This window comes from Balaenoptera physalus (assembly GCF_965194825.1).
Source record: "Balaenoptera physalus genome assembly, chromosome: 5".
Taxonomy (NCBI): Eukaryota; Metazoa; Chordata; class Mammalia; order Artiodactyla; family Balaenopteridae; genus Balaenoptera; species Balaenoptera physalus.
Window position 1 is genome coordinate 61,266,714 of NC_138884.1, and position 26,747 is coordinate 61,293,460.

At 37.8% G+C, this 26,747-nt stretch overlaps 1 protein-coding gene and 1 long non-coding RNA gene across 6 annotated transcripts in view; one reads left to right on the forward strand and one right to left on the reverse strand.

Annotated features, from left to right (window-relative positions):
* LOC309661903 overlaps nucleotides 1-26,747 on the reverse strand; it is a 1,098,809-nt gene that overhangs the window by 636,527 nt on the left and 435,535 nt on the right. The window lies entirely within an intron of this gene.
* Nucleotides 1-26,747, forward strand: part of ADAMTS3 (ADAM metallopeptidase with thrombospondin type 1 motif 3) — a 283,209-nt gene that overhangs the window by 19,804 nt on the left and 236,658 nt on the right. For 4 of the 5 annotated variants that reach the window (XM_082463727.1, XM_082463726.1, XM_082463724.1 and 1 more), the window contains exon 3: nucleotides 155-561. In XM_082463727.1, the coding sequence (XP_082319853.1) occupies nucleotides 155-561 (407 nt within the window). Of the gene's footprint in view, nucleotides 1-124; nucleotides 562-26,747 lie in introns of all 5 variants that reach the window. The other variant, XM_082463723.1, reaches the window with a different exon arrangement.

Sequence of the window (26,747 nt, forward strand, 5' to 3'; positions counted from 1 at the left end):
TTCTCAAAATTTACTACTTATGAGATGGTTCAAGAATATATTTATTATGCAAGTCGAGGTACGGTCTTGTGAGGTGGGCACTTGATGCCTATGTTATGTCCTCCTGTGTTCTCTTGTTATACAGGGTTCTACAATTCTATTTTTCACCCCACAGATTTACCAGTAAAGAGACAGAGAGAGTATGAGCTGGTGACTCCAGTCAGCACAAATTTTGAAGGACACTATCTCTCCCATATTCTTTCTGCCAATCATAAAAAGAGGTCAACGAGGGACGTGTCTTCCAACTCTGAGCAATTGTTCTTTAACATCACAGCATTTGGAAGAGATTTTCATCTGCGACTAAAGCCCAACACTCAGCTAGTAGCTCCTGGCGCTGTTGTGGAATGGCATGAGGCATCTCTGGTGCCTGGGAATATAACTGACCCCGTTAATGATCATCAACCAGGAAGTGCTTCAGAAAGAATCTGGAAAACAGAGCCTTTGCAGACTAACTGTGCTTATGTTGGTGACATCATGGACATTCCGGGAACCTCTGTTGCCATTAGCAACTGTGATGGTCTGGTAAGACTCATTGCCTTTTGTGTCTGTGTGTTTGCAGGTGTTTGGGAGTGCAGCATGGTTTGGAAAGTAGAGGTGGAAAGAAAACCTCACTATTATATTTTAAGTTCAGGAAGAAGCATTAGAAAGCATTTTACTGACAAAGATGTGTGCTTTGGCTTAATTTGACATGAAGACAACATTAGTCTAAGAAACCAAAGACAACTATTTTAACATTCTTGGCTTATATGTTCACTTGTGTAACACTGGGGATTTTATTTCCTTATTTATTTAAAATCATTCTGACAACTTTCTAAAGAAGCATAGATTCCTTCAAAATGATAGTATTTCCCTTCTTATGTGGAAACGTTGGATATCCTCTTAAAGAAAGTATTTGAAAGCATTCTTTCGCTTCCCAAAGAATGCTAAAGTGGGAAATGAGAAGCTCCTCTGTTAGAATTTGTTCAAATAGCATTACTCTATGGACATGAGATGTAGTTCTCTCTGTATTGTGGCTTTGATTCATTTTTTTCTTTATTTTTGAATAGAATACCCGTATATGGCTCTTTAGTTTTGTGGATGAGGCCAATAGTAACTGATCCTTCTTCACATGCTGTGAAGATGTGAAGTATTTTTATTTGTTTTGTATCTCCAGATGTTATTTGAAAAGTGTGTCAATGTTTATGTCTCTTCCATTCACAGTTGACTCCAAGTCTTTGTTCAGAAAGAGCAACCATTTTTCTTTCTATGGTTGCCAGGCTGCTGTTTCTTGGGAGTTCAGAGCTATTGTCTTTGTTTTGTCTCTCTTCTGGGAGTTCTCAAAATATTCCTTGCGTTCCTTCTACCTTGGCTGGTCCCCCAACAATACCTTGAATCTTCTGCCACTGTCCTCTCTATGCATAAGCACAACCCAAAGGAGTTATGATACCATATGTTTTTACCCAAGGCTGGTGGATTAATGGTTGTAGGCTTTATTTTGGGGTCTTGTACTGCCTCTTGATGTTCTGTAGGGTTTTAGAAGTCAGGATGGAAAACTGAATAGAGCATGTGTGGCAGGTCCAAATCTCCAAGTTGGACTCTGTCAGTTTAGGACCATACTGTCACATTTGGTGTTGGACCATGCTCTGGGGTTTGAAGACACAAGGAATCTCTCAAGTTCCTCTCATTCCACACAAACGTTGAATAGATCTGAATTAACTAAGTCATTGAATAAAACAATAGACAGTGCTTTCTAAAAAGACTAAGTTTAAAGTATTCACTAAGAGAGGTTGATTCAACACTACCAGGATATAAAAAGAAATAAATTATAAAAAAGGTACTGTTTTATAATACTTCTAAGTAAAATATACTGAGTATAAAACTTAATTTAGTGTTATTTTTAAGTTTTATAGCATAAAAAGATTACGTATTTTTTATCTCCTTGGTTAAGATTGAAGCTTGAGGTAGAAGATTTGAAGCTTGAAAATCAGTTTAAGGAAGGCAAAAGGCAAGGAAATTATTTTAATGGGTTATCATAGTGATTTTTAAACCCGACTTAGCAATCAGTAATTTTCTGACTGTACATGTCAAATTATCTAGTCGTAGATACAGAAATCTGGGGCAACAGCAAGTTGTTGTAAGGAAGAGGAAAATAGATATGAAGTTTGAACGAACATTAATTATTAGGATTAATTTCTCATTTTTAAGATACGGTGTTAACTGTTGGCATCATGTGTATGTTGATATAGCGTGTGTGTGTGCGCGTGCACGTGCGCACATCTCTACCAGTGTAAACCACAAGTATCCATTTGTTCCATTCTTTGATCCATTAATTAATTAGTTAATTAAAAGATATTTCTGGGAAGCCAGTTATGGGTCAAGCACTATTCCAAGCATTGTGAAATGGTGAAAGGAATGATCCCGATTACCATCCTCATGGAGCTCAAAGATGTTAAATTTGCCATAGATTTTAAGTGTCAAAATATCTGGTATACATGTACGTGTGTGTTTATATTAGGCATACGTATTAGAATCATGTTTAACTTAAAAAGTTGTGGTATAAGGAAGTATCTTCTGGAGAGATTTTATGAATGGGGACAGAATTTCGAACCAGACACGAGTGGCTCTGGCCTTGCACTTGATGCAGGAAGAGGGTGGTGTCTAGCCTACAGCAGGCAGTGCTGCCTATGTGGGTGTACAGAAACAGAAGCCTCTTCTAGAGTTTCCAGCTCATAGCAGCTCTGGAGGAAGAGTAAAGATGACGGCAGGAAGAGAAGCACGGTTATAGAGAGCAGATCAATACATTAGCGTGATAACACCAGTGGCTACTTCATTAAGCTGGGGACAAGTTCTTAAAATTGCAGAATTGCATTGGAGAGGATAAGCTTCTTAGCAGAGATGAAGTAGGAAGTAAAATTGATGGGAATGTAAATAAATTTGGTTGATTAGCTGATTCCTAAACCTTTTTTGTTCCTTTAGCTTGCTGTGTAGGGATTTAGGTTTGACCTTCTTGACCTTAGGAAGGGAAGCAGGGATACTGAGATAACATAGATTCCTGAGGATTAACCGGATGGGCTATAAAGCCATTGCCCTGGGAAGCTCCGGGATTATAATCAAATCCAAGTTGTCCCAGTAGAAAGCACAGCCGCTCCTGCCCTAAAAATACCAATGGGAACATCTCTGCCCAGCAACCATGAAGTTAAGTCCCCTGCTATGGAAAAGAATGCCAGTGAAGCCCTACCTGGATGGGTGCATTTTAGACTGGTGTAGATGGGAGTCCAGTGATCTGATTTTCTACGTGCGTCCTTTGATCTCTTGCTCATAGGGAGCAGCCACAGGTATTTATTTTTCACTGAGGTTGGAAAGTTCTTAGCGTGGCCTTCTCCCTGAGTGAAACTCCTTACCTCTTTTTCGCTAATACTGCCTTGTGGCATACTATGTATGTTTGAAATGGGCAGTGGTCTGAGACAGAATTAATCTGTATTAAACAGAATGCTTTAATTTAATTTAAAAAAGCAGTACTACTCAAAATGTGTCCATAGACTCAGGTTTGTGACGAGATAAATACGGAAGGCGAGACTATATAAAGAAACTTTTTTGACAGTTTGACAGAGTTATTATATTTACGTTGGGCCTAATAATAATAAAAAAAAAAGTTGGGGCTGGTGTTTTGTGTCTTGTTTTTTCATTTTATTTTTCTACTAATTAGTTTTCCTTGTATTTTACAAAATTATCAGTCCAAGACCAACTGGGGAGAAAAGAAACTGTTTATTCACCCCAGATAGTTTAAAAAGCAAGCAGTAATGCTTAGCTGTTTTTATCTCTCTAGACATTAGAAACTTGACTGAAAGAGTCAGTAGAGTCTACTTATTCCAGGTAACTCTATGAAATGATCGCAGGAAAGGTCCTTTAACATGGGCATTATTGAGGAGGACAGAAAAATGCCTTGAGCGATATATCCAGAGCCGAGGTCTAGAATGTGATCTAGACATAGATATGCGTAATAACGAAAATATTATTCTGTGGGTTTCTGAAATCAACATCAAAGTGTTCTGCATGAACGAATCAACAATGATTTTCACCCAGTGTGGCAAAGAACAATATCTGTTCCAGTCTAGCATGACCTTTTCTGATTCTTTGCCAAGATTACGTGTTTGGTTTTTTTTTTAACATCTCTATTGGAGTATAATTGCTTTACAATGCTGTGTTAGTTTCTGCTTTATAACAAAGTGAATCACAAGATTACGTTTTAGGAGTGACAGCTAATTCTTTACCAGTTGCAGCTTTATGCCTGCTGTAGTCTACCCACTTATAGGTGAGAATTGTTACAATATTCAAACTTGGTGTTGTTCTTGTTTTCTGACAGCATCCAATTTTTAAAAAGCCTGCTTCTCTAGGCCCTCCTCCAAATTACCCAACCAAAGCCTAATCCTGTTAATAGGTTCTTTCTAAAGCTCTCTGACTGACTTGCTCACGGGTCCCTTTGGTGTGCGTTCTGGCTCCGTGCAACATGTAATAAACACAGCTTGTCAACTGCAGATGTGCTCCCAGTGGTCTGTGGCTGGAGGCCGTTGACGTGCTTTGCCTCTCTGCTTCTTATGTCTCTGAGGTGAGAGTCCAGTGGTCAGGAGTCATGGTGATGGCAGGCGTTTCACACCCTTCTGAGTGGGAAGACACTTCTGGCTGAGAATCCCAGCTGAAAATAAATTTCTTTATTCCATAGAGCCCTGGCATTTGCCCTGTAACACCATTAAATCTCCCCTGTGTGTAGTCGTGGCTCACAATCATACTTTGTGGTCTTCAAATTTGCCAAAATAAAGGGTTATTTGGTTAGTATGTTTTATGTCATGTATTCACAACATAACGGAACTGGATTTTTCTAGACTTGCTAGAACAATATTGCTTTGTTAATTGCCCTGGGTTGCATCAGAGGAAGCTAGTTGGGAGTGGAAGAGCTGAGTGATGATGGCTTTTTTAGGTTATCCAGCTCAGTGATTTCCTTGTGGGCTGATTTTATGATCAAGGGAGTTTATCTAGGACAGAAGTTTTCAATATTTTTTAACATTTGGAATTCTTCCTCCAAATGAAATCACTAGGGGTTATCTAATAAAATAATATGTAAAATGGATAAACTCAGGAAAGGCCTGGTAAAAACACAGGTGGGAGATGCTCGTCCTCCTCGTTTCTCTTCCTCCTGCCTTGTTCTCACTCAAGACCACTCTTAGGCCTCCTGAGGCATCTAATGGGAACTCTTCACTGTTAGGACAGGGGGTCTTGGAAGCTTGAAGTTAACAACTTGGGAGCCATAAGCAGAACCTTTTTCTAAAATATCTGATAGTCACATCTGGTTAGTATTGGAGGTAACTTACCCTTTTTAGATTTGGAGTGTGCATGGCCAAATGAAGTCTTTGTGGACAACTGCAAACTTACAAAGAAAACAGCCTTAAGACTTCCCTGCCTCAAGACTTTTACTTTGGGATTTGGTCCCTTCAGAAACATGTCCTCGCTATGCCTATTTTAGTAAGTCCAGCTGCAGAAGCACTTTGTAAAAAGACTATTTTAAAAAGTATTATGAGCCAGTGTGCCTGGGTTTGAGAACATTTGCCTAGTAATTATGAAAAATAGTGATACTAAAAATAGATACAAATCTGTAGCTATTTATAGTGGACTTAGGGTTTTCAAGGACTGATCTTTAGATGTTGACATTTGAACATCTTTTTTTTTTTTTTTCAAAGTTTAGGGCTGCTCTGTTTATTTATTTATTTATTTATGGCTGTGTTGGGTCTTTGTTTCTGTGCGAGGGCTTTCTCTAGTTGTGGCAAGCGGGGACCACTCTTCATCGCGGTGCGCGGGCCTCTCACCATCGTGGCCTCTCTTGTTGCGGAGCACAGGCTCCAGATGCGCAGGCTCAGCAGTTGTGGCTCATGGGCCCAGCTGCTCTGCGGCATGTGGGATCTTCCCAGACCAGGACTCGAACCCGTGTCCCCTGCATTAGCAGGCAGATTCTCAACCACTGCGCCACCAGGGAAGCCCCCTGAACATCTGCTTTTATGAGGAGAACCTGATCTCTAAAGGCCAGGTGCCTCCCACCTTTTTCTTCCATGAAACGTGTCTATGGAAGGTGTCATGTGTTTTATTGATGGGACAGAGGGAGATTTGTGTCTTCACGGTTTTCATGCTGATTTAAGAGATCTTAGTAGGTCTGGGGAACAAAGGACTGGAACCTTGTTTTACTTCTAGGCACCTACACCAGGCCGTTTTAGCAGTGCAGGATTAGAAGATTCTCAAAGCTCCTATATCCTTTAATTTCCATTAGTAGAAGGAAAAAGTGGGTACCAGTCCACTAGCTTAACTACTTTGGGAGAAACAGTACCATAGCAGGCCTCATTGCTTCTCCTGAGATTTGGTCAAGCCATGGCCCATGGGAGCTGACAGTATTAATCCTAGTTGTGAGTGGCACCTGCCTGTGCTGAATCTTGCTGGATCTGGGCTACTGGTTACATTTCCCACCATGCCTCCTTTCTCAAATAGGCAGCCAGTTTGTGCTTATCTGGGGTGAAGAAGGAAGGTTTGGCAAAGTCTTTGATCATTTTCACATTTGGCATCTAATTTGCATAAAGCCAAAATCATACATATGTCAAGCCTTTTCCAAAGTTTTTGGCTATATTTCTCTTGCGTGATTTTGAAAATATTTCTTTTGAATTGTTATTTTGTAATTAATTTAAACTATTCATGTTTATTTATGAGTACTACTTGTTCAGCTTATAATTTGATTTACATCAATTTGATTATGATTTATTTCCCATTATCATCTCTATCTTTGGTATAGTAAATTTTTAAATTAAGTTTAAAGATAAGCTAAAATTGGGAAAAAGGTAAATGTGATATTACACATCTTTCTTTGTGTAGGAATGGAAAAACAGAAAATAAAAGGGGAGGGGAAGTTGGCCTGGGAAGTAATGCTTCCATTCTTCTCCACGCAGTGGCAACTATGACTTCATTATAACTCTAATACAGATTTTTAAAGATACTCAAAAAATGCTTTAAGAACTTTGAAAATAGTGCTGACCACATCTTTAATATCGTCTTCTCGGTAAATTATCATTAAAACAAGAACACAAGCACAGCGAGATGTTGATATGATGCCTTTGTGCATAATCAGGCTTTGAGGTCATAGAGTTCTTGCAAAGTAAACCCAGCCTCAAGGTCCTCAACTGCAAAAACTGTTACTCATGTGACAATCTTAGCTTCTAGGAATACTGATCAAGTTAATAAAGCTTTCTGAAGTGCTAGGATATATGCAAAGTGCTAGACTGATTGCTGTGGGGAATACTGAGGTAAGCCAGGCATTATCCTTGTCTTCCAAGAGTACTGGAAATAAGATATGCAAACGTAGAACCAAAGTACAAGGCCGAATGTTTTAAATGCTCTAAGACTAGGATAGAGGACATGTGAGAGTCTGAATGGTGGAAAGAATATTTATGCTTGGAAGGATAGTAGAAGGCTTCCTGGAGAAAGCAATATTTGTGATACCAGACAATTGAAAAGATAACCGTATATGTTAAAGTGATCACCGATGATGGTAGAGGATGGGGTGGGTAGGAAGAGGAGCCTCTGAGGAAGGTAGGAGATATTTGTGATGGCCATAAAAATGAAGAGAGGGTGCGGTAAGTTGATTTCATGAACTTTATAATATATGTAATGAATACATGGGAGAGCCAAGGTAGTCTTGGTCAGTATTTAGCTGAATATAGGAGCAAATATAATACAAAAGGGAGAGAGAGAAAAGAAAAAGGAGGATAAAACCTAGTGATGTTTATTAAGACCAAATTCAGTGACCGTGTAGTTGGTATTGACAGGCTTGCATGGGCATTCAGGATGAGAAAAGGGCAAGGATTCGTATTCCTTGATTATGTTGCTTTTCTTCATAGAAAGATTTTGCTGAAGTCATGGGCTTTTCCTCTGGAGTTTAGGGAGGTATTTTTCTCACTAACTTTTTTCTAGAATTTGTTCCCAAAATTTTATCTGAGAGGGTTTGGAAGTTGATTTTGAAAAATCTGACTTCTTCTCCTATCATCTAGGTCCTTCAGCCTTTCAAGTTTGGTGAATTTGGTGCCTTATTTAGTAAACCTCCTTCTATAGCTGTAATTCTTCCATCTGAAATGTTCTCCTTTCTTACTGTGTTTACTGTATGTTTCTATCCCCTACTTCTTCCTATTCTCTAAGGAGTATTTCTAATGTTGTTTTAGTGATTTTTGCTTACAGCATAAAGTGTAATTTGATCAAGTTTACTTAACTCTCAAAAAACAAGACACACAAAATACGCTGTTAGTGGATGAGTTGATTTCGATATTAAATCCCATTTTATTTTATGTCATTTAACATATCTACTATATGTACGTGTGTGTATGGAAGTACATATATGCATATATATATGTTTATATACACACACATGTAAGCATACACATATGCACACATATATATGAAAAACCATAGAAAAGGTAGAGAAAAATCAATGTTTCATTAAATATTTTGATTCAAAGACTATTGACAATATTTGTTGTTAAGTCTTTAGAGTTGATGGCAGAGCTGGAATGGCACTCAGGTCAGCTGACAGCAAAGCACCTAGCAGTTCTGTTACCCAAAGTTACCTAAATATGCTCCTTACAATGTGGATGGTTGACAAGGAGGCATGACATGAATTAACTTGTATGTTTTTAATACTGTTAGAAATGTAGAGAGATTAATTAGAAACACAATTGAAAAGGGAGATTTTATCTTACGATTGTCAGCCTATCACAGTGAAATTGAAAAAATATTTAGAATAAAAAACTCAATTGTACTTTTTATTAAGGTTGGCCGACTTTGAATTCTCTAACTCTAAAATAAGAAATCTTAAACACTTGGTATTTTTTTCAAACATTTATTTTCAAAAGAGTTGATTAATTTTTGAGCAGTATTAGACTACACTAAACATATCAAGAGATCATTGTTCTTATTGTAGTTGAATTGTCAGTCCTTTGATAAACAGGTTCAAATACTCCATAATTATAACAAATTTCTAAAAATTCTATTTTATTGATTGAAGAAATAGAGATATGATCGCACTTAATGTCTAACTCCAGAGTCAGTAATATTAAAAAAAAAAGAAAGGATATTATATAGCCTGAAGGGTTTTGAAAAGCATTATCTAAATTGTTATAGCTTACTTTTATAAAATGTTTAGAAGATATCCAGTGTAGAGTTTTGTAGCGAGAATAATCAGTAAACACCAATGAAGAGAAATAGTGGCCAAGCTATTTAGAGTTATGATACTTTGGAAGAGTTCAGTTTGGTAAAATGCCATTGATGACAGAAGTCAGAACTTTTGTAAAGTGGTTTAGGGAGATGATTCATGTTGGGAGCAGGCATGGTATTGGTTTAGAATCAGACAAACCTGCACTCCACTTCTGGTTCTACTACCTACCAGCTTGTGACTTTAAACAAGTTGTTTAACCTTGTGGAAGTCTCTTTCCATCAGTAAAGAGGAGAAAGTAATGCTTGTTATGTTGAGGGCTTACAGAATATTAATGCATCTTTCACACAGCCTGGCTCTGAGAAGTCGATGATTGTTACTACAATCCCTTCCTTTCTTTTTCCATTTATTATAATTATTTGTCCTTAATATTTTGTGATTAATAATAATGATGTTGATTTAGTTTGCAAAGTAAAAAAACGTGCTGCAGTTACCCAACTCAGCCTGTGACCTAACTTGTGGAAAATACAATCTTCTATGAAGTGAATACTTTGGTGAAAATCCTGTAATTTTCAGATGACCTTCTCCACTTTATTCAGGACTCCTTTAGCATCATCTTCTCTGAGGGATACTCTAATCTGTGTTCTCCTGAAGACGTCTAAGGATGGGAAACTCACTACTTTTCGTCTTATTTATATATAGCTCTGCCATATAGAAAGTTCTTTCTTAGGTTCTACTTAGAAATATAAAGTGAAAATATCTTGTTCCATGTATTAGATTCTTCAGAACTGACAAAGATATAGTGACTGTGATTGACCTCTTATTGTTGTTATTATTATAATACTTCAGTTTTATGCAATTGACCACTAATCATTCAGTGAATTACACAGCACACTACTTCTGCTTTAGGAAACATTTCCCTTTAGTGGTGTGATATAGCCCATACCCTGGCTAGAATGGCATTAATGAGGCATTAGTCATAATTTTAACATACTTCTTAGGCTTTTCATTTTGGTCAGATATTTTAAATTATGAACCTCGGAGTGAGACATTTTGGGGATAGCGATAAAGAGTTCTGTGGCATTAGGTGGTATATACTGTTGTTCAGAGTCTTGTTTTCATATTTCTTTTATTTGGTGATAGTAGTTAATATGCTATCTTATATCTGTTTTTGTTTCCAGTCTAGAGTCTTCCATGAGAAAAAAAAAGGCTATTAAGTCAATGGAGGCAATTGGGGGGGGGATGGAGATAAAGGTGGCATGGTGGGTCCCTAGCTCCAACTACCAGAAAATGCATTTTTGAACTTAAATGGCGTTATCAAAGTAGACTTTTGAGGTCTTCGTGAGTTTTTTGATTAGCTGATAGGACTTTCCAACCCCAATTTAAAACATAAGAGATTTCTGGAAGGCCTTCTTCTGCCGGTGATGTCCCTAAAAGTGGAAGATCTTTAGAGTGAGAGGACTGTGCTATTAGATACTTGGGTGTCATATGAACATAGAGGGACCCAGTCTGAGCATATAAGCCCAAGAGAAAAGGGAGAACAGCACTTAGTGAGAGATTCTGCAAACATTAGCAACCCAAACACAGTGGGAAACGTTTTATTTAGCATTATCTGTGAAACATGATGCTTTTAACATAGTGATTGGAATCTTGCAGTAATACTTCTGTTGGGCTTACAGGATATTTAATCTTGCTTACAGGGTGCCAATATTTCATGCTTTCCTCCCTGGCTTCATATAGTCCTTTATTTTGCATACCTGGCTCTGAGGATGGTATTAACTGGCTGCCAGGACAAGAAGGCAGACCAAGCATAGTGATGTGGGTCCAGATAAAATTAAGTCACTGTAAGATCTCTGTTTCTGTTTGGTCAGCTGCACGTCATTGTCACCTTTGGCTTCAACTGTGGTACCACACCAAGACTTAGCATAATGATGAGGGAAGTCTCTGAGCCTATTTATTGGCCCTAGCCATTAACCTAAAATTTTCAGGGAGAGGCATTTTTTTATATGCTGTGCTTGGAAAAATTTTAGAAACATGTTAACCTATGAGGATGTTATAAAATTTGAACTGTACCCATGAAACTACCTTGGTACTCTTCCCCGTACTTAAAAATTAAGGGTTTGAATTAGATCAGTGATTCTTTTTGTTCTGCCTGTTGGATCTTATGTTTTGAAATACTTTGTAAACCAGTTAGAATATTTATTAAGTAATTAACAATTTTACCTATCTGTTAATGATCAAAAATATACAAAATTGCTGGTCAAAATTCCCAGTGAGTACAAATTATTCTCTCTCTATACTGGTTGATGATCTTTTCCAATGAAAAGCTTAAATCACTCGTAGACCTGTACCATGTTGTTCAGCCTTATGACACAGTGAAAGTCATTCCCAGATCTCCGTTATTGCCTCCACTGGTTCCTAAGAGCCCAGAGATCTAAAATTAGGAAACTTTTGACTATAAGCTTCCTGCGATTCCTTCTAGAACTGATGTTCTGTGACTCTATGACTAAGTTTGTATTCTATTTATCCTTAGGGACCGTGCATTCCTGGCCAAGGAAGAAATCAAAACGTCACACTGACCATTATTTATTAATCATGGTCTGGAGTGGAAATTGCATGTATGAGTGTTATTTTTGAGATATGGTTACTTTCTAATAATGCTTTTTCTGTTTTTTAAAATTTATTTTTAATCCACTAACTATGAATAAATCCTGTGTTCTAGAAAGCTCCAAAGAACCTAACTGCTATTACAGTTTTGGGAGATGTTATAGCTTGACTCCTAATGAAATGTGGAAATAATCAGAGTAGAGAGAAACCTATCTATCTACCTACCTACCTACTTACCTATCTCTCTATCTACACACATATGTGTATATGTATATATATGAGAGAAATATATTCATATTTTTATAAAATATTAAGAGCAGAAGAGACTGTGACTTGGCTATGCTGTAGGGAGAGTACCGAGTTACCGCAACACAGGAATGTGTGCCAGCTCTATTGATGCAGCCATTTTCCTGGGAGAGTTCCTCAGAGGTTGCATTTGAGGAATAGGCGGCTGAAGTTGCGAATCATTGTTCTCCACGAGGGGCCTCTAACCTTCGTGCACATCAGGATCTCCTGAGGGCTTGTTAAAACACAGCTTGCTCAGAGCCACCTCAGAGTTTCTGACTTAGTTGGTCTGCGTAGGGACCTGAAAATTTATACTTCTAACCCGTTCTCAGTTAGTGCCAGACACCATAACTCAACTGTCTGTTTCTTGTTTATGTGCAATGATACTGGATACTGGCTTTTCCCAGCTGACCTGCTTTCTCGGGTAAGGAATTTGAACTTTTTTCTTTGGTTTGTAATACCGTCTTGGCTCTTGCCCCCCTGCCCAGTCATCACTGCAGCCAGTCTGACTCAGCACCCATCGGTCCCAGATTGGATTAACTGTGTACAACCACAACTTCCTCTCTTGGTCCCGTTGCCTGGAGGCTACATGTACATTGGAAGCACTGGTGAGCACCATCTCCCCAGGCCAAGTTCTGGCAGAACACAGAAACTGTGAACTTGGACAAACTACTTACTGTGTCTGATCCTGAGATTCCTCTTTTGATTCATGTAAAGATTTCCCAGTGGTAGGTAGAGCTTTGAAGTGTATCCTCATTTTAATTTATTCAGTAGCCAATAGTCACTACGAAGTGCTTGCAAGTTTCTAAAGTCACTTTGCTTTCAAGACTGGTGGTGGGGCTTCCCTGGTGGCGCAGTGGTTAAGAATCTGCCTGCCAGTGCAGGGGACACGGGTTCGAGCCCTGGTCCAGGAAGATCCCACATGCCACGGAGCAACTAAGCCTGTGCACCACAACTACTGAGCCTGTGCTTTAGAGCCCGTGCACCGCAACTACTGAAGCCCGTGAGCCACAACTACTGAGCCCACGAGCCACAACTACTGAAGCCCGTGTGCCTAGAGCCCGTGCTCTGCAACAAGAGAAGCCACCGCACTGAGAAGCCTGTGCACTGCAACAAAGGGTAGCCCCCGCTCGCCGCAACTAGAGAAAGCCTGTGTGCAGCAATGAAGACCCAACGCAGCCAAAAATAAATAAATAAATAAATTTATAAAAATGTATATATTTAAAACAAAAAAAGAACTGGTGGTGAGACTGTGCCACGGGGCAACATGGAGACCTTGAGATCTTCAGTTGTCCTGTGCTTTAACAGTCTGGGGCCATCACACTTTGTGGGCTCTCGTGAGTCAACCCTGTACTCTGTCCATACACCAGCTCAGTGCTACACTGAGCTGTAGCTGCACTCTCGACCTAGATGACCTCATGTGATTTTATGGCTTCAAATACCATCAAGCAGTAATGACTCTATGTGTCTGACCCTGACCTCTCCTCTGAGCTCTAGACTTGTACGTGTGTTCTGCTGCCCATTCAGCTTCTCCACTTGGATGTCAGATAGCCATCTCAAATTTAACAGGGCTGAAGATCATCCCTTGACAGCTACCCTTCGTGACTTCCTCCACAGAGAAAAGTTTGGACCCTAATTCTCAGGCCAAAAACCTAGACTTATGCTAGACTTCTCTTTTTCCTCATTTCTTTCATAAAATCCATCCATAAATCTTGAGGTTGTTTTATAAAATATGTTCTGAATCTACTTATGAAATCTCCAATGCTACAACTTTGATCTAAACCACTATCATCTCTTCCTTGGATACTACAGTGACCTCCTTTTTTTTTTTTTTTTTTTTTTCATTTTTGACCCTCTTCATCCTTCACATAGAAGTTGAAGTGACATTTCTAAATTTGATGAACTTTTCTCTGTTTAAAAGCCTTCAGTTGCTTCCCATTAAAATTCAAACATCTTACCATGACTTTTAAGACCCTATGTCAGTAGTTCCAATAATCATTGTCTCATAATCACCTAAAGAGCTTTTAAAGAAAATATAGATGCCTAAACCCCAACCCCAGAGATACAGATTCATTTGGTCTGGGGTAAGGCTCAGCATAACTAGACTAAATGCCGCTCTAGATGATTCTAATATGCAGCTAGAATTGAGAATCATTGTTCTCTCCAAGAGGCCTCTAACCTTAGTGGGCATGAGAATCCCATGGAGGGCTTGTTAAACATAGATTTCTAGGTACCACTTTGGGGTTTCTGATTCAGTGGATCTGTAGAGGGGCCTGAAAATTTGCATTCCTAACAAGTTCCCAGGTGACACTACATTTGGAAACCACTGTTTTACAAGATCTGGTCTTAGCATGCTTCTCTGATGTCATTCCCTTGTTTACTACATTCGACCCCCTCTGGTCTTCCTTTTGTCTTTCAAATCCAAATTTTTTCTGTCTCTGGCCTTTTGGAAATGTTGTTTCTTCAGCCAGAACATTCTTTTCTAGATCTTTAAATAGAGATTCCTACTCATCATTTGGGTGTTAACTTAAATTCCGTTTCCTCAAAAAAGAATTTTTGGCCATTCTAGCTAAAACAGAAACTTTAGTCACTCTACACTATATTAGTGATTTTAACCTTATTTGTAGCCATTATTTGCATCTCAAATTTATCTTGAATTTATTTTTTACATTTATTTTCAGGGGACTCTCTCTACTGAGGATAAGGACTCTTTCCCGTGGGTCTTTGACAGTGTTTGGCACACAGTGTGTGCTCAACAAATCAATGCTGACAGACTGAATGGTGTGAATATCAGAATAGGGAATTGATTACCACTTTTGCAAGATGAATTATAGACCTTTCTTGGATGTGTTCAGATTTCCCAGTGCACAGCTTTTGCAATTGAAGGGGGTGCTATGAACTTGAAAGTTTAAGGTTCCTAAGATTTCATATAAATCAGTTCTATCCTTCTGAATAGCGTTTTAATGCTGTGGTTTTCATAACTAAGTTTTTTTTTTCTTTTAGTTTTCTATCTCCTCTTCTTTCGCATATGAACTATAGTGAAGGGGCAACATCATCTTGATCCAAGCCCACACTTGAGTTCAACACCATAGTAGAGGTATAGTGTGTCTCTTAAATTAATTTACTCCTGTTAAGCAAAGGAAGCAGATACAAGTCAGCATGGCAACGTGTTGCAAAAAAAAAAAAAAAAAGGAATTAAAAAATTGTTATACTTTGGACTAATTCCTTGGAAGAAAATAAACATATTGACTTTCTTGTCAGGGTTTTTACTACAGCAACCTATGGTTCTTTCTGAGCAATGATCACACATAAATTGTTTAATGCTTTTTCCCCCTGCTAAACTGTAAACTCCATGAGAGTTGGAGTTGTGTCTGTAACGCTTATTCTTATGTCCTCAAAATCAGGCACCATGCCTGATAATAGTAGGTGCACAATAAATATGTGATGAGTTACTGAATAAATGAAGACACAGGACATAAGTTCCACGTAAGTGTACTATAATCTCACTATCACTTTCCAGGTTTTATGAACTTTTTTTTTTTTTACAGCTTTTGTTTTGTTTTTTTAATTTAATTAATTAATTTATTTATTTATTTATGGCTGTGTTGGGTCTTCGTTTCTGTGCGAGGGCTTTCTCCAGCTGCGGCAAGTGGGGGCCACTCTTCATTGCGGTGCGCGGGCCTCTCACTGTCGCGGCCTCTCTTGTTGCGGAGCACAGGCTCCAGACGCGCAGCCTCAGTAGTTGTGTCTCACGGGCCTAGTTGCTCTGTGGCATGTGGGATCTTCCCAGACCAGGGCTCGAACCCGTGTCCCCTGCATTGGCAGGCAGACTCTCAACCACTGCGCCACCAGGGAAGCCCCGGTTTTATGAACTTTTAATTGAAATGCTTCTGTGCAGAATTCCCCTCCATTCTTTCCCTTTGGTACCCAGAACTCTGCCTTGTAACCTTTCATTTCTTTCCATGGTTTCTCCTTGATGGAAGGTAAGAATTATTCTCAAGCCAAGTACAGAAAGCCACACTTCTTCAGTTTCTTGCATTGTTTGTCTTCTATTAGACAACAAATGATTTTTCCAACTTTTGTGTCTCTTGGTAACTCCTAGGAGTCTTTATATTCCTGTGAGTGAATTTTCTCTTTCTGCTTCTTAGGAGGAGATAAATAGATTGATTAATATCTGGATAGAACTTGGCTGAGTCATTTATTCCTTCATTCATTCAATGGCTACTATATACTTTCAGTGCTGGGAATGCAACAATGAACAAAAACAGGCATCGTATTTGCCCCCATGGAGTTTAGATGAAGTGGGAAATACAGACTTTACTTTCTGTAAAGTCACCTGAGTAAAGATCAACTGGCATAAATGCTATCAAGGAAAAGGGACATTGTTTTATGCAATAAGTAACAAAGTCATCTGACCTAAGCTAGGGATAGGGGAAAGTTTCCCTGGGGAAATGGTATTTGAGCTGAGCTTTTAAGGATAAATAAGAGTTCCCTAGATAAGGTGCTTGTTGAGCACATTTTAGGAAGTAAGGGGGCAAAAGAGACCACAAGGTCAGATTATCTGGGTTGGCTGAGATAAAATTTGACTTTCAGAAGAAAACTAATCTGTCACCATGGTTCTCCTGAGCTACCATAGGTGTTTTATCTTTTTTTTTTCTTAATTTGTGAATTTATTATTATTATTGCTGGTTAACATTTTTTAGCAATAAAGTATTTTTAATTAGGTATGTACATTGCTTTTAATTTTTTAATTTTTTAAATTAATTTTTTATTGTAGTGCAGATGCTTTACAATGTTGTGTTAGTTTATACAGTACAGCAAAGTGAATCAGCTATACGTTTACATATATCCCCTCTTTTTTAGATTTCCTTTCCATTTAGGTCAACACAGAGCATTGAGTAGAGTTCACTGTGCTATACAGTAGGTTCTCATTAGTTATCTATTTTATACATAGTAGTGTATATATGTCAGTCCCAATCTCCCAATTCATCCCACCCCCGCTTCGCCTCTTGGTATCCATAAGTTTGTTCTCTACATCTGTGTCTCTATTTCTGCTTTGCGAATAAGTTCATCTCTACCATTTTTCTAGATTCTACATATAAGCGATATTATACGATATTTGTTTTTCTCTTTCTGACTTACTTCACTCTATATGACAGTCTCTAGGTCCATCCACGTCTCTGCAAATGGCACTATTTTGTTCATAGGTATTTTATCTTATTTCTCATACTAGTTAAAAATTTATGGGCATCGATAATTGTGTGCCAGACACAGATCTGTCCTTTACAGGAATTATCTTAATCCTGACAGCAGTTCCCATTTATGGATTAAGAGCCCAGGGAAATGAGTGTCTTGTTCTGTGTCTCACGGAAGACCTGGATGCCTGCATTCAGAACCTGTACTTTTGATTTATATTATCCTAGTTCTCAGAGGGTATTCCTAATACTTCAGAAAGCTTGGGCAGCTTGAATTCCAGCATAGACACATATCTGGATCTCTCGTTACATATGTACTTCCTATCCATATACCTATTGTATACAACAGTGTATGTGTATATGTTTATGTAAAATATAACCTTGTGGTTTCTGGGGGATGTATATATAGCAAAAATGTATATATATTTCATCAGTATATTTTGAGGCTGAAAATTGAATCTAAGAATTTGAAATCAAGCAGTTTAACCTTGAAAAAAATTGCTGGTTGGGATAGATAGATGAGTACTAGTAATTAATAAATGGAACTGAGCTGTTTTCTATCAAATTTGGGTGCCTACCCCCAGGAGGTGTGTGAATTTCATTATGGCAAGTGAAAATCTTCTGCGTCTGGCCTTATCCTCTGCCGCTAAAGCAGTTCATCTCCATCCATAAGTAGCTGCTTATAGCTTTAAATAGCACAGCGTGGACTCTCTCTGCCAGCTCTTCTCAAGCCAGCCAGGGTTATGGCGGGGCCAGGGTTGCGCGGATGATGCTGTCTGTGCGAGGCCAGGGAAAGGGTTAGCGAACTGGCCCGCTGCCTGGGCACCGGTGCAGGGAAACCGTGGAGCGGTGCAGCAATTTCCTGCTTAGGGAGAAGCCCTAGAAGGCTGGTGCTGGCAAATCCCCGACTCTTCAATTCTTTTGTGATACCTCACTGCACCCCTCACACACCCTTGCGTTTCTCTGGGGGGAATTTGATTTGTGCTATTCACAGGTACCCAGGGGATGACTTAAGGGGATCCTACCCCCCACCCCACCCCGACTCATAGTCATTTTGTCTGGAATTTTCACGATTAGAAAATGCAAATGTCATATTCTCTAGTTAGGAGTTTCTAACTTAGATTAAATTGCATTATCATTTGAGCAAACTTGCCCCTGCAGGTCACTGAAGGGTTAGGAGAAAGGACAGGTGAGGGAGACTGAACGTGAAGCATAGGTCAGGGAAGGTGGGAAGAACTGGGCAATGCCTGGGAAAATAGACCGTCAGGGAGAGATGAACAAAAGAAAAGGACCAGACATTTTCCGTTCTTCACTGTTTTACTTAAGTCTGATCTTGACTGCCCATTTCTCTTTCTTTGGCGCTTATAGCCAAAAGAAAATCAGCAGATTTATTCCTATAAGTTCTTTTAAGTGTCACTTCTATCAGGGTGATGAACTATTCCACGCTAAATGTGGCCGATGACTGGCTTGTTTTCTGAGTTATCCTAATTGCCTTAGTGATTGTTTTGTTTTTATTTTATTTTTTAATTTCAGATGCTCCTCTAATAATTGATGAGGTTTCAGGGAGAAATGTGAGGTTTTTTTTTTTTTCCTAAGTTATGTGTGGGTGGTGGAGCACTTCTGAGTGGAAGGGACATTTGGTCACAGCTTGCTTCTGGGTCCTTTATCTGATCCATGTGCTTATCCAGGGCTTGTCTAGCTTGGAGTATTCTTCCTCAATGAAGTGGCATCTCTCAGAGGAGAAGCATTTACTCTGACTAAATAGGAGTGGGGTCCTAAGACTCTGTCTGTTTGACTCTCAATGATGTGGAGCAGATGCTTTTCCCAGCGTGGACCACGCTGGAGCTGTGAGCACACCTAACAGGGGAATATAATAAAGGCCTGCATGTCCTCCCAGGATTTAGTCAGAGAGCTGCAGTTATAGAGCCATTCCCATGGTTTTAGAGATGAGGAAACTGAAGCCCAGGGAAGTGGAGTGGTGAGGTCAGCATCACACATTTTTAATAAGCAGCAGGGAAAGAACTGGAACCCAGGTCTCACCATTCCTGTCTCCACCATTTTCCCTGTCTAGCACTTGGTTAGGAATCCAGAGTACTTCTGAGAGGTCTTAGGGCAGCTTCCTATTCTGTCCAGTTCTAATTTTTCCTTCTCTTCAGCTTACATGAATACTTGGTTTGACAATATGAAATTATTATCCATTCCAGTATTTATTTGAGCTGGCTGCCCTATGCCTACTTCTCATGAAGCATCATGCCGTTTCTGTACTTCAGAAACTATATACCAGATGAACAACAGGCAGTTTATTTAATAACAATGAAGAGAGCATACTGGCTAAGGGCACAGACTCTGGAGTCAGCAGTGTGAGTCCTGGCTTCAGCACATACTAGGCATAAAACCATTCTAAATCTCATTTTCTCATTAGCAAAATGGTGATAATAATAATTTAATAATAATAATAAAACCTGTTTCATGGGTTATTGTGAGCAATAAATAATCCATGTTAGCACTTAGTACCGTGCCTGGGACGTAATAAATAGTAAATCAAGTTAACTATTATTATTCTTTTAAATGTGCTCAGTTTTTATTGTTTATTACTGATACAGATCATCATTGCTCAGCTTTAAAAGTCATAGAACATTGTCAACATGTACTTATTTAGAAAGAGTCTGTTGTTTTCTCAAACAGAGCAGCAGATCTGCGGCAATTCTGAGGATCAGGTGTGTATAGGTGTGTGTGTAGGTGCCCGCGTACCTTCCTGCCTTCCTCCTGTCTGTCCTTCTCCCTCCCCATCCCTCCTCCCTTTCTACTTTTGTTGAAGTCTCTCCTTCTACTTACTTTGAAAGGACTCAAGGAGATTACATGTTAGGACAGTGCCAGCTAAGCATTTAAGGAAAGATCAAAACAAAGACCATGTGAAGGAAGCTAAAAGGAATATTTTCAAGTACATGAACTGAACAAGATTAAACACTTGGGAAATAAAGGTTGCTGTAAAGTTTTTGGCAGTTAACGCTTAAAAGGAAATACATTAGGTCACACAGTTCTTGTTTCTTGACAATAGAAAACAAGATACATTAAACCTTCGGAGACAAATAATTTTTTTTTCCCAATAGGGCTAAACTCAAGTTATAACATTTGTAGACAGTTATACAATTGTATAACAATTGTAATCAGGTTATATGTTAAAGATATCATTCAGATTAGGCATGGAAGTAATTCAATGTCAAATGAGTCACTTTTGAGTGGGCTGCATTTTGATATTTTCTAAATTTTTTAAATTAGCAAAGGCAATAGAGATGAGTCCTGCAATTATTTTAAAAACTGTTTAAAAAGTTTTCAATACAGATTCTTCATATTTAATCTTAAAATTTAGTGCAAAGTGTAGAATTGCTTCACATATTACCTTACACAAGGTAGGCAATAAGTTTTCTTGTATATTTCATTTTAATTTGAGAGCGACACTTGCATAAAATTTTAGTTTGGTTTAATTTGTTTTCACAGTATTGAAAAACAAAATGCTTATAAAATATATGGGAAAACATTGTCCTCAGGTTGTTTTTTTTATGTTAATTGTGTAAACAGATAAGAACTCTAGAAACTGTGCTTTTTAGGAAAAACAGAACTTATTACTCTGGGCCTGTGTTATCTTTATGAAATTGTAAAGAAACTGCCTCAAAATTCATTGGAAATAGAAAGTTTTTTTCCTTTTAATGCATGTGTCAAATGTAGACTGAGTAAATACTCTGCATACATTTTTTTCCTCTCATATTCAACTTTTAGAATAGTCAAGCCTTTACTCTTTGCTATATGAGAAATTATTGAAAATGCCCCAAACTCCTGTAAAATTAAAAATTAAGATATTAAATTCAGGCATCATTATCCTCTCCCATTCATTTTGATAGAAGAGCCCCTGTCTGAAAATAAAGTAAGTAAATATTATTTTCTATCTGGTGCAGTTACAGTTGGGATTTTATATTTTTAAGACTTAAAAGAGTTCTGTTAAACAGTTGCTAGTGTTAGGAAATTAGCTCACTTTGGTATTCACTTAGCCTTAGATATGTCTTTCTTCCTTTTATTAACTTTTGTCTGACATTAACTTTTTAACTTTTATAATGGTTTTAACCTTTAAAAAATGTCTTAACATTTTAACATTGTTAGAAATGAAGACTGTTTTTTTTTTTTGGTTATGATTCATTTCTATACCAGTCTCCAAAAAAGCTGTTACGTAAGGTGTAGTGATTGAATAGAATAGAACCTGTGTGGGGGGAGACTTAAAGGTTCAATCTGATAAGTATAATCATCTGTATTTATTCTAAAGTTAGTAATGGGAACAGTCTGATTGCAGAGGATCACTGTTTTCTCATTGCAGTACCTGATATGAATCACCAACTTTGTAGGTCACTTCATTCCCCTTTCATTTTCTGGTCCCTGATAATCAAGTAACCTTAAGTGTTCTGTGAAGTGCCCTCAACATGAAGGGTGCTGTCATCTCAAGAGGATTATAACCAGGACAACGTAGGAGGTGCTGCTTCATCTGTTCTGAGAGAGAGGAAATTTCATGGAGGTGAAATGTAAGTTGAATGGAGAGAAACTAACTGGATTAAATTGCATTCAGTGACCATGCAGACTGGACAAGACGTTAAACAGATCAGAATCTGTGGTGAATGTTGAGGATGAAGTTTGGCCCACCGCACCTACTCAGAAGGTCAATGGTGGGAGGAAAGGTTTCCAGTCTTCTTTTCCAATCACGGATTTGTATGTAGAAGAAAGGATGTTCCATTTCCTATTTGACTGTGAAATGTCCCTCCTTTGGAGCCTTCTTTTATTGTATTGGTTCCAGCAATTTAACCTGCCATCTCACATAAGCTAAATTTCTGTAGAAGTCTCCCATGTTTTCATGTTTTCACTTGAAATTCTTGAGTTCTCCTTCCTTGTTTGGTTAAAGGGACATTTAAAGCTCTGTTTTTCGTGGTAAGTTTTGGGGCCATCTCAAATAAACATCTAGATATTTTGACATTATTTCAGAGATCTAGGTAGACCAGTGCTATAGTTAAATAGCCTGGAAACCTGTTGAAATAATTTTGTTTGCTCACTGAAAGCATTCATTTGTATGCGGTTACTATGCCTTGATTATTCTGGAAACTGCTCTTTATTATAGTAATGGAAGTAGATAATTAAAAACTATAAATAACTTCAATTTTAATAGAGGAGATTATTGACAAAGTTAGACTTTAATATAAGCTGTAGGCAATGTACAGTATTTGGCAATGTACAGTATACTTTTATGTGTAATTTAACAAATAGTCAATTTTGAGGGGTTTTTTTGAATTTTTGAATCTTATTTATTTTTTTATACAGCAGGTTCTTATTAGTCATCCATTTTATACATATTAGTGTATACATGTCAATCCCAATCTCCCAATTCATCACACACACCCCGCCGCTGCTTTCCCCCTTTGGTGTCCATATGTTTGTTCTCTACATCTGTGTCTCAATTTCTGCCCTGCAAACCATTTCATCTGTACCATTTTTCTAGGTTCCACATATATGCGTTAATATATGATATTTGTTTTTCTCTTTCTGACTTACTTCACTCTGTATGACAGTCTCTAGATCCATCCACATCTCTACAAATGACCCAATTTCATTCCTTTTTATGGCTGAGTAATATTCCATTGTATATATGTACCACATCTTCTTTATCCATTCATCTGTCGATGGGCATTTAGGTTGCTTGCATAACCTGGCTATTGTAAATAGTGCTGCAATGAACATTGGGGTGCATGTCTCTTTTTGAATTATGGTTTTCTCTGGGTATATGCCCAGTAGTGGGATTGCTGGGTCATACAGTAATTCTATTTTTAGCTTTTTAAGGAACATCCATACTGTTCTCCATAGTGGCTGTACCAATTTACATTCCCACCAGCAGTGCAAGAGGGTTCCCTTTTCTCCACACCCTCTCCAGCATTTGTTGTTTGTAGATTTTCTGATGATGCCCATTCTAACTGGTGTGAGGACCTCATTGTAGTTTTGATTTGCATTTCTCTACACTTAGTGATGTTGAGCAGATTTTCGTGTGCTTCGTGGCCATCTGTATGTCTTCTTTGGAGAAATGTCTGTTTAGATCTTTTAGGATTGGGTTGTTTGTTTTTTTAATATTGAGCTGAATGAGCTGTTTATATATTTTGGAGATTAGTCCTTTGTCTGTTGATTCATTTGCAAATATTTTCTCCCATTCTGAGGGTTGTCTTTTCATCCTGTTTGTAGTTTCCTTTGCTTTGCAAAAGTTTTAAGTTTCATTAGGTCCCATTTGTTTATTTTTGTTTTTATTTCCATTTCTCTAGGAGGTCGGTCAAAAAGGATCTTGCTGTGAATTATGTCATAGAGTGTTCTGCCTATGTTTTCCTCTAAGAGTTTTACACTGTCTGGACTTACATTTAGATTCTTAATCCATTTTGAGTTTATTTTTGTGTATGGTGTTAGAGAGTATTCTAATTTCATTCTTGTACATGTAGCTGTCCAGTTTTACCAGCACCACTTATTGAAGAGGCTGTCTTTTCTCCATTGTATATCCTTGTCTCCTTTGTCATAGATTACTTGACCGTAGGTGCGTGGGTTTATCTCTGGGCTTTCTATCCTGTTCCATTGATCTATATTTCTGTTTTTGTGCTAGTACCATATTGTCTTGATTACTGTAGCTTTGTAGTATAGTCTGAAGTCAGGGAGCCTGATTCCTCCAGCTCCATTTTTTCCCCTCAAGACTGCTTTGGCTATTTGGGGTCTTTTGTGTCTCCATACAAATTTTAAGATTTTTTTGCTCTAGTTCTGTAAAAAATGCAATTGGTAATTTGATAGGGATTTCATTGAATCTGTAGATTGCTTTGGGTAGTATAGTCATTTTCACAATATTGATTCTTCCAATCAAAGAACATGGTATATCTCTCCATCTGTTTGTATCATCTTTAATTTCTTTCATCAGTGTCTTATAGTTTTCTGAGTACAGGTCTTTTACCTCTTTAGGTAGGTTTATTCCTAGGTATTTTATTCTTTTTGTTGCAATGGTAAATGGGAGTGTTTCTTTAATGTCTCTTTCAGATTTTTCATCATTAGTGTATACGAATGCAAGAGATTTCTCTGCATTAATTTTGTATCTTGCAGCTTTACCAAATTCATTGATTAGCTCTAGTAGTTTTCTGGTGGCATCTTTAGGATTCTCTATGTATAGTATCATGTCATCTGCAAACAGTGATAGTTTTACTTCTTTTCCAATTTGTATTCCTTTTATTTCTTTTTCTTCTCTGATTGCCGTGGCTAGGATTTCCAAAACTATGTTGAATAATAATGGTGTGAGTGGACATCCTTGTCTTGTTCCTGATCTTAGAGGAAATGCTTTCAGTTTTTCACCATTGAGAATGATGTTTGCTGTGGGTTTGTTGTATATGGCCTTTATTATGTTGAGGTAGGTTCCCTCTATGCCCACTTTCTGGAGAGCTTTTATCATAAATGGGTGTTGAATTTTGTCAAAAGGTTTTTCTGCATCTATTGAGATATGGTTTTTATTCTTCAGTTTGTTAATATGGTGTATCACATTGATTGATTTACATATATTGAAGAATCTTTGCATCCCTGGGATAAATTCCACTTGATCATGGTGTATGATCCTTTTAATGTGTTGTTGGATTCTGTTTGCTAGTATTTTGTTGAGGATTTTTGCATCTATATTCATCAGTGATATTGGTCTGTAATTTTCTTTTTTTGTAGTATCTTTGTCTGGTTTTGGTATCAGGGTGATGGTGGCCTCATAGAATGAATTTGGGAGTGTTCCTTCCTCTGCAATTTTTTGGAAGAGTTTGAGAAGGATGGGTGTTAGCTCTTCTCTAAATGTTTGATAGAATTCACATGTGAAGCCATCTGGTCCTGGACATTTGTTTGTTGGAAGATTTTTAATCAGTTTCATTAATTGTGATTGGTCTGTTCATATTTTCTGTTTCTTGTTCAGTCTTGGAACTTTATACCTTTCTAAGAATTTGTCCATTTCTTCCAGGTTGTCCATTTTATTGGCATAGAGTTGCTTGTCGTAGTCTCTTAGGATACTTTGTATTTCTGCAGTGTCTGTTGTAACTTCTCCTTTTTCATTTCTAATATTATTGATTTGAGTCCTCTCCCTCCTTTTCTTGATGAGTCTGGCTAATGGTTTATCAATTTTGTTTATCTTCTCAAAGAACCAGCTTTTAGTTTTATTGATCTTTGCTGTTGTTTTCTTTGTTTCTATTTCATTTATTTCTGCTCTGATCTTTATGATTTCTTTCCCTCTGTTAACTTTTGGTTTTGTTTGTTCTTCTTTCTCTAGTTCCTTTAGGTGTAAGGTTAGATTGTTTATTTGAGATTTTTTCTTGTTTCTTGAAGTAGGCTTGTATTGCTATAAACTTCCCCTTAGAACTGCTTTTGCTTCATCCCATAGGTTTTGGATCGTTGTGTTTTCATTGTCATTTGTCTCTAGGTATTTTTTTGATTTCCTCTTTGATTTCTTCAGTGATCTCTTGGTTATTTAGTAATGTATTTTTTAACCTCCATGTGTTTGTGTTTTTTACGTTGTTTTCCCTGTAATTGATTTCTAATCTCATAGCATTGTGATCAGAAAAGGTGCTTGATATGATTTCAATTCTCTTAAATTTACTGACGCTTGACTTGTGACCCAATATGTGATCTATCCTGGACAATGTTCCGTGCGCACTTGAGAAGGAAGTGTAATCTGCTGTTTTTGGATGGAATGTCCTATAAATATCAATTAAATCTATCTGGTCTATTGTGTCGTTTCAAGCTTGTGTTTCCTTATTAATTTTCTGTTTGGATGATCTGTCCATTGGTGTAAGTGAGGTGTTAAAGTCCCCCAATATTATTGTGTTACTGTCGATTTCCTGTTTTAGAGCTGTTAACAGTTGCCTTTTGTATTGATGTGCTCCTATGTTGGGTGCATATATATTTATAATTGTTATATCTTCTTCTTGGATTGATCTCTTGATCATTACGTAGTGTCCTTCCTTGTCTCTTGTAACATTCTTTATTTTAGAGTCTATTTTATCTGATATGAGTATTGTTACTCCAGCTTTCTTTTGATTTCCATTTGCATGGAATATCTTTTTGTATCCCCTCACTTTCAGTCTGTATGTGTCCCTAGGTCTGAAGTGGGTCTCTTGTAGACAGCATATACATGGGTCTTGTTTTTGTATCCATTCAGTAAGCCTGTGTCTTTTGTTTGGAGCATTTAATCCTTTCACGTTTAAGGTAATTATGGATATGTATGTTCCTATGACCATTTTCTTAGTTGTTTTGGGTTTGATTTTGTAGGTTCTTTTCTTCTCTTGTGTTTCCCACTTGGAGAAGTTCCTTTAACGTTTGTTGTAGAGCTGGTT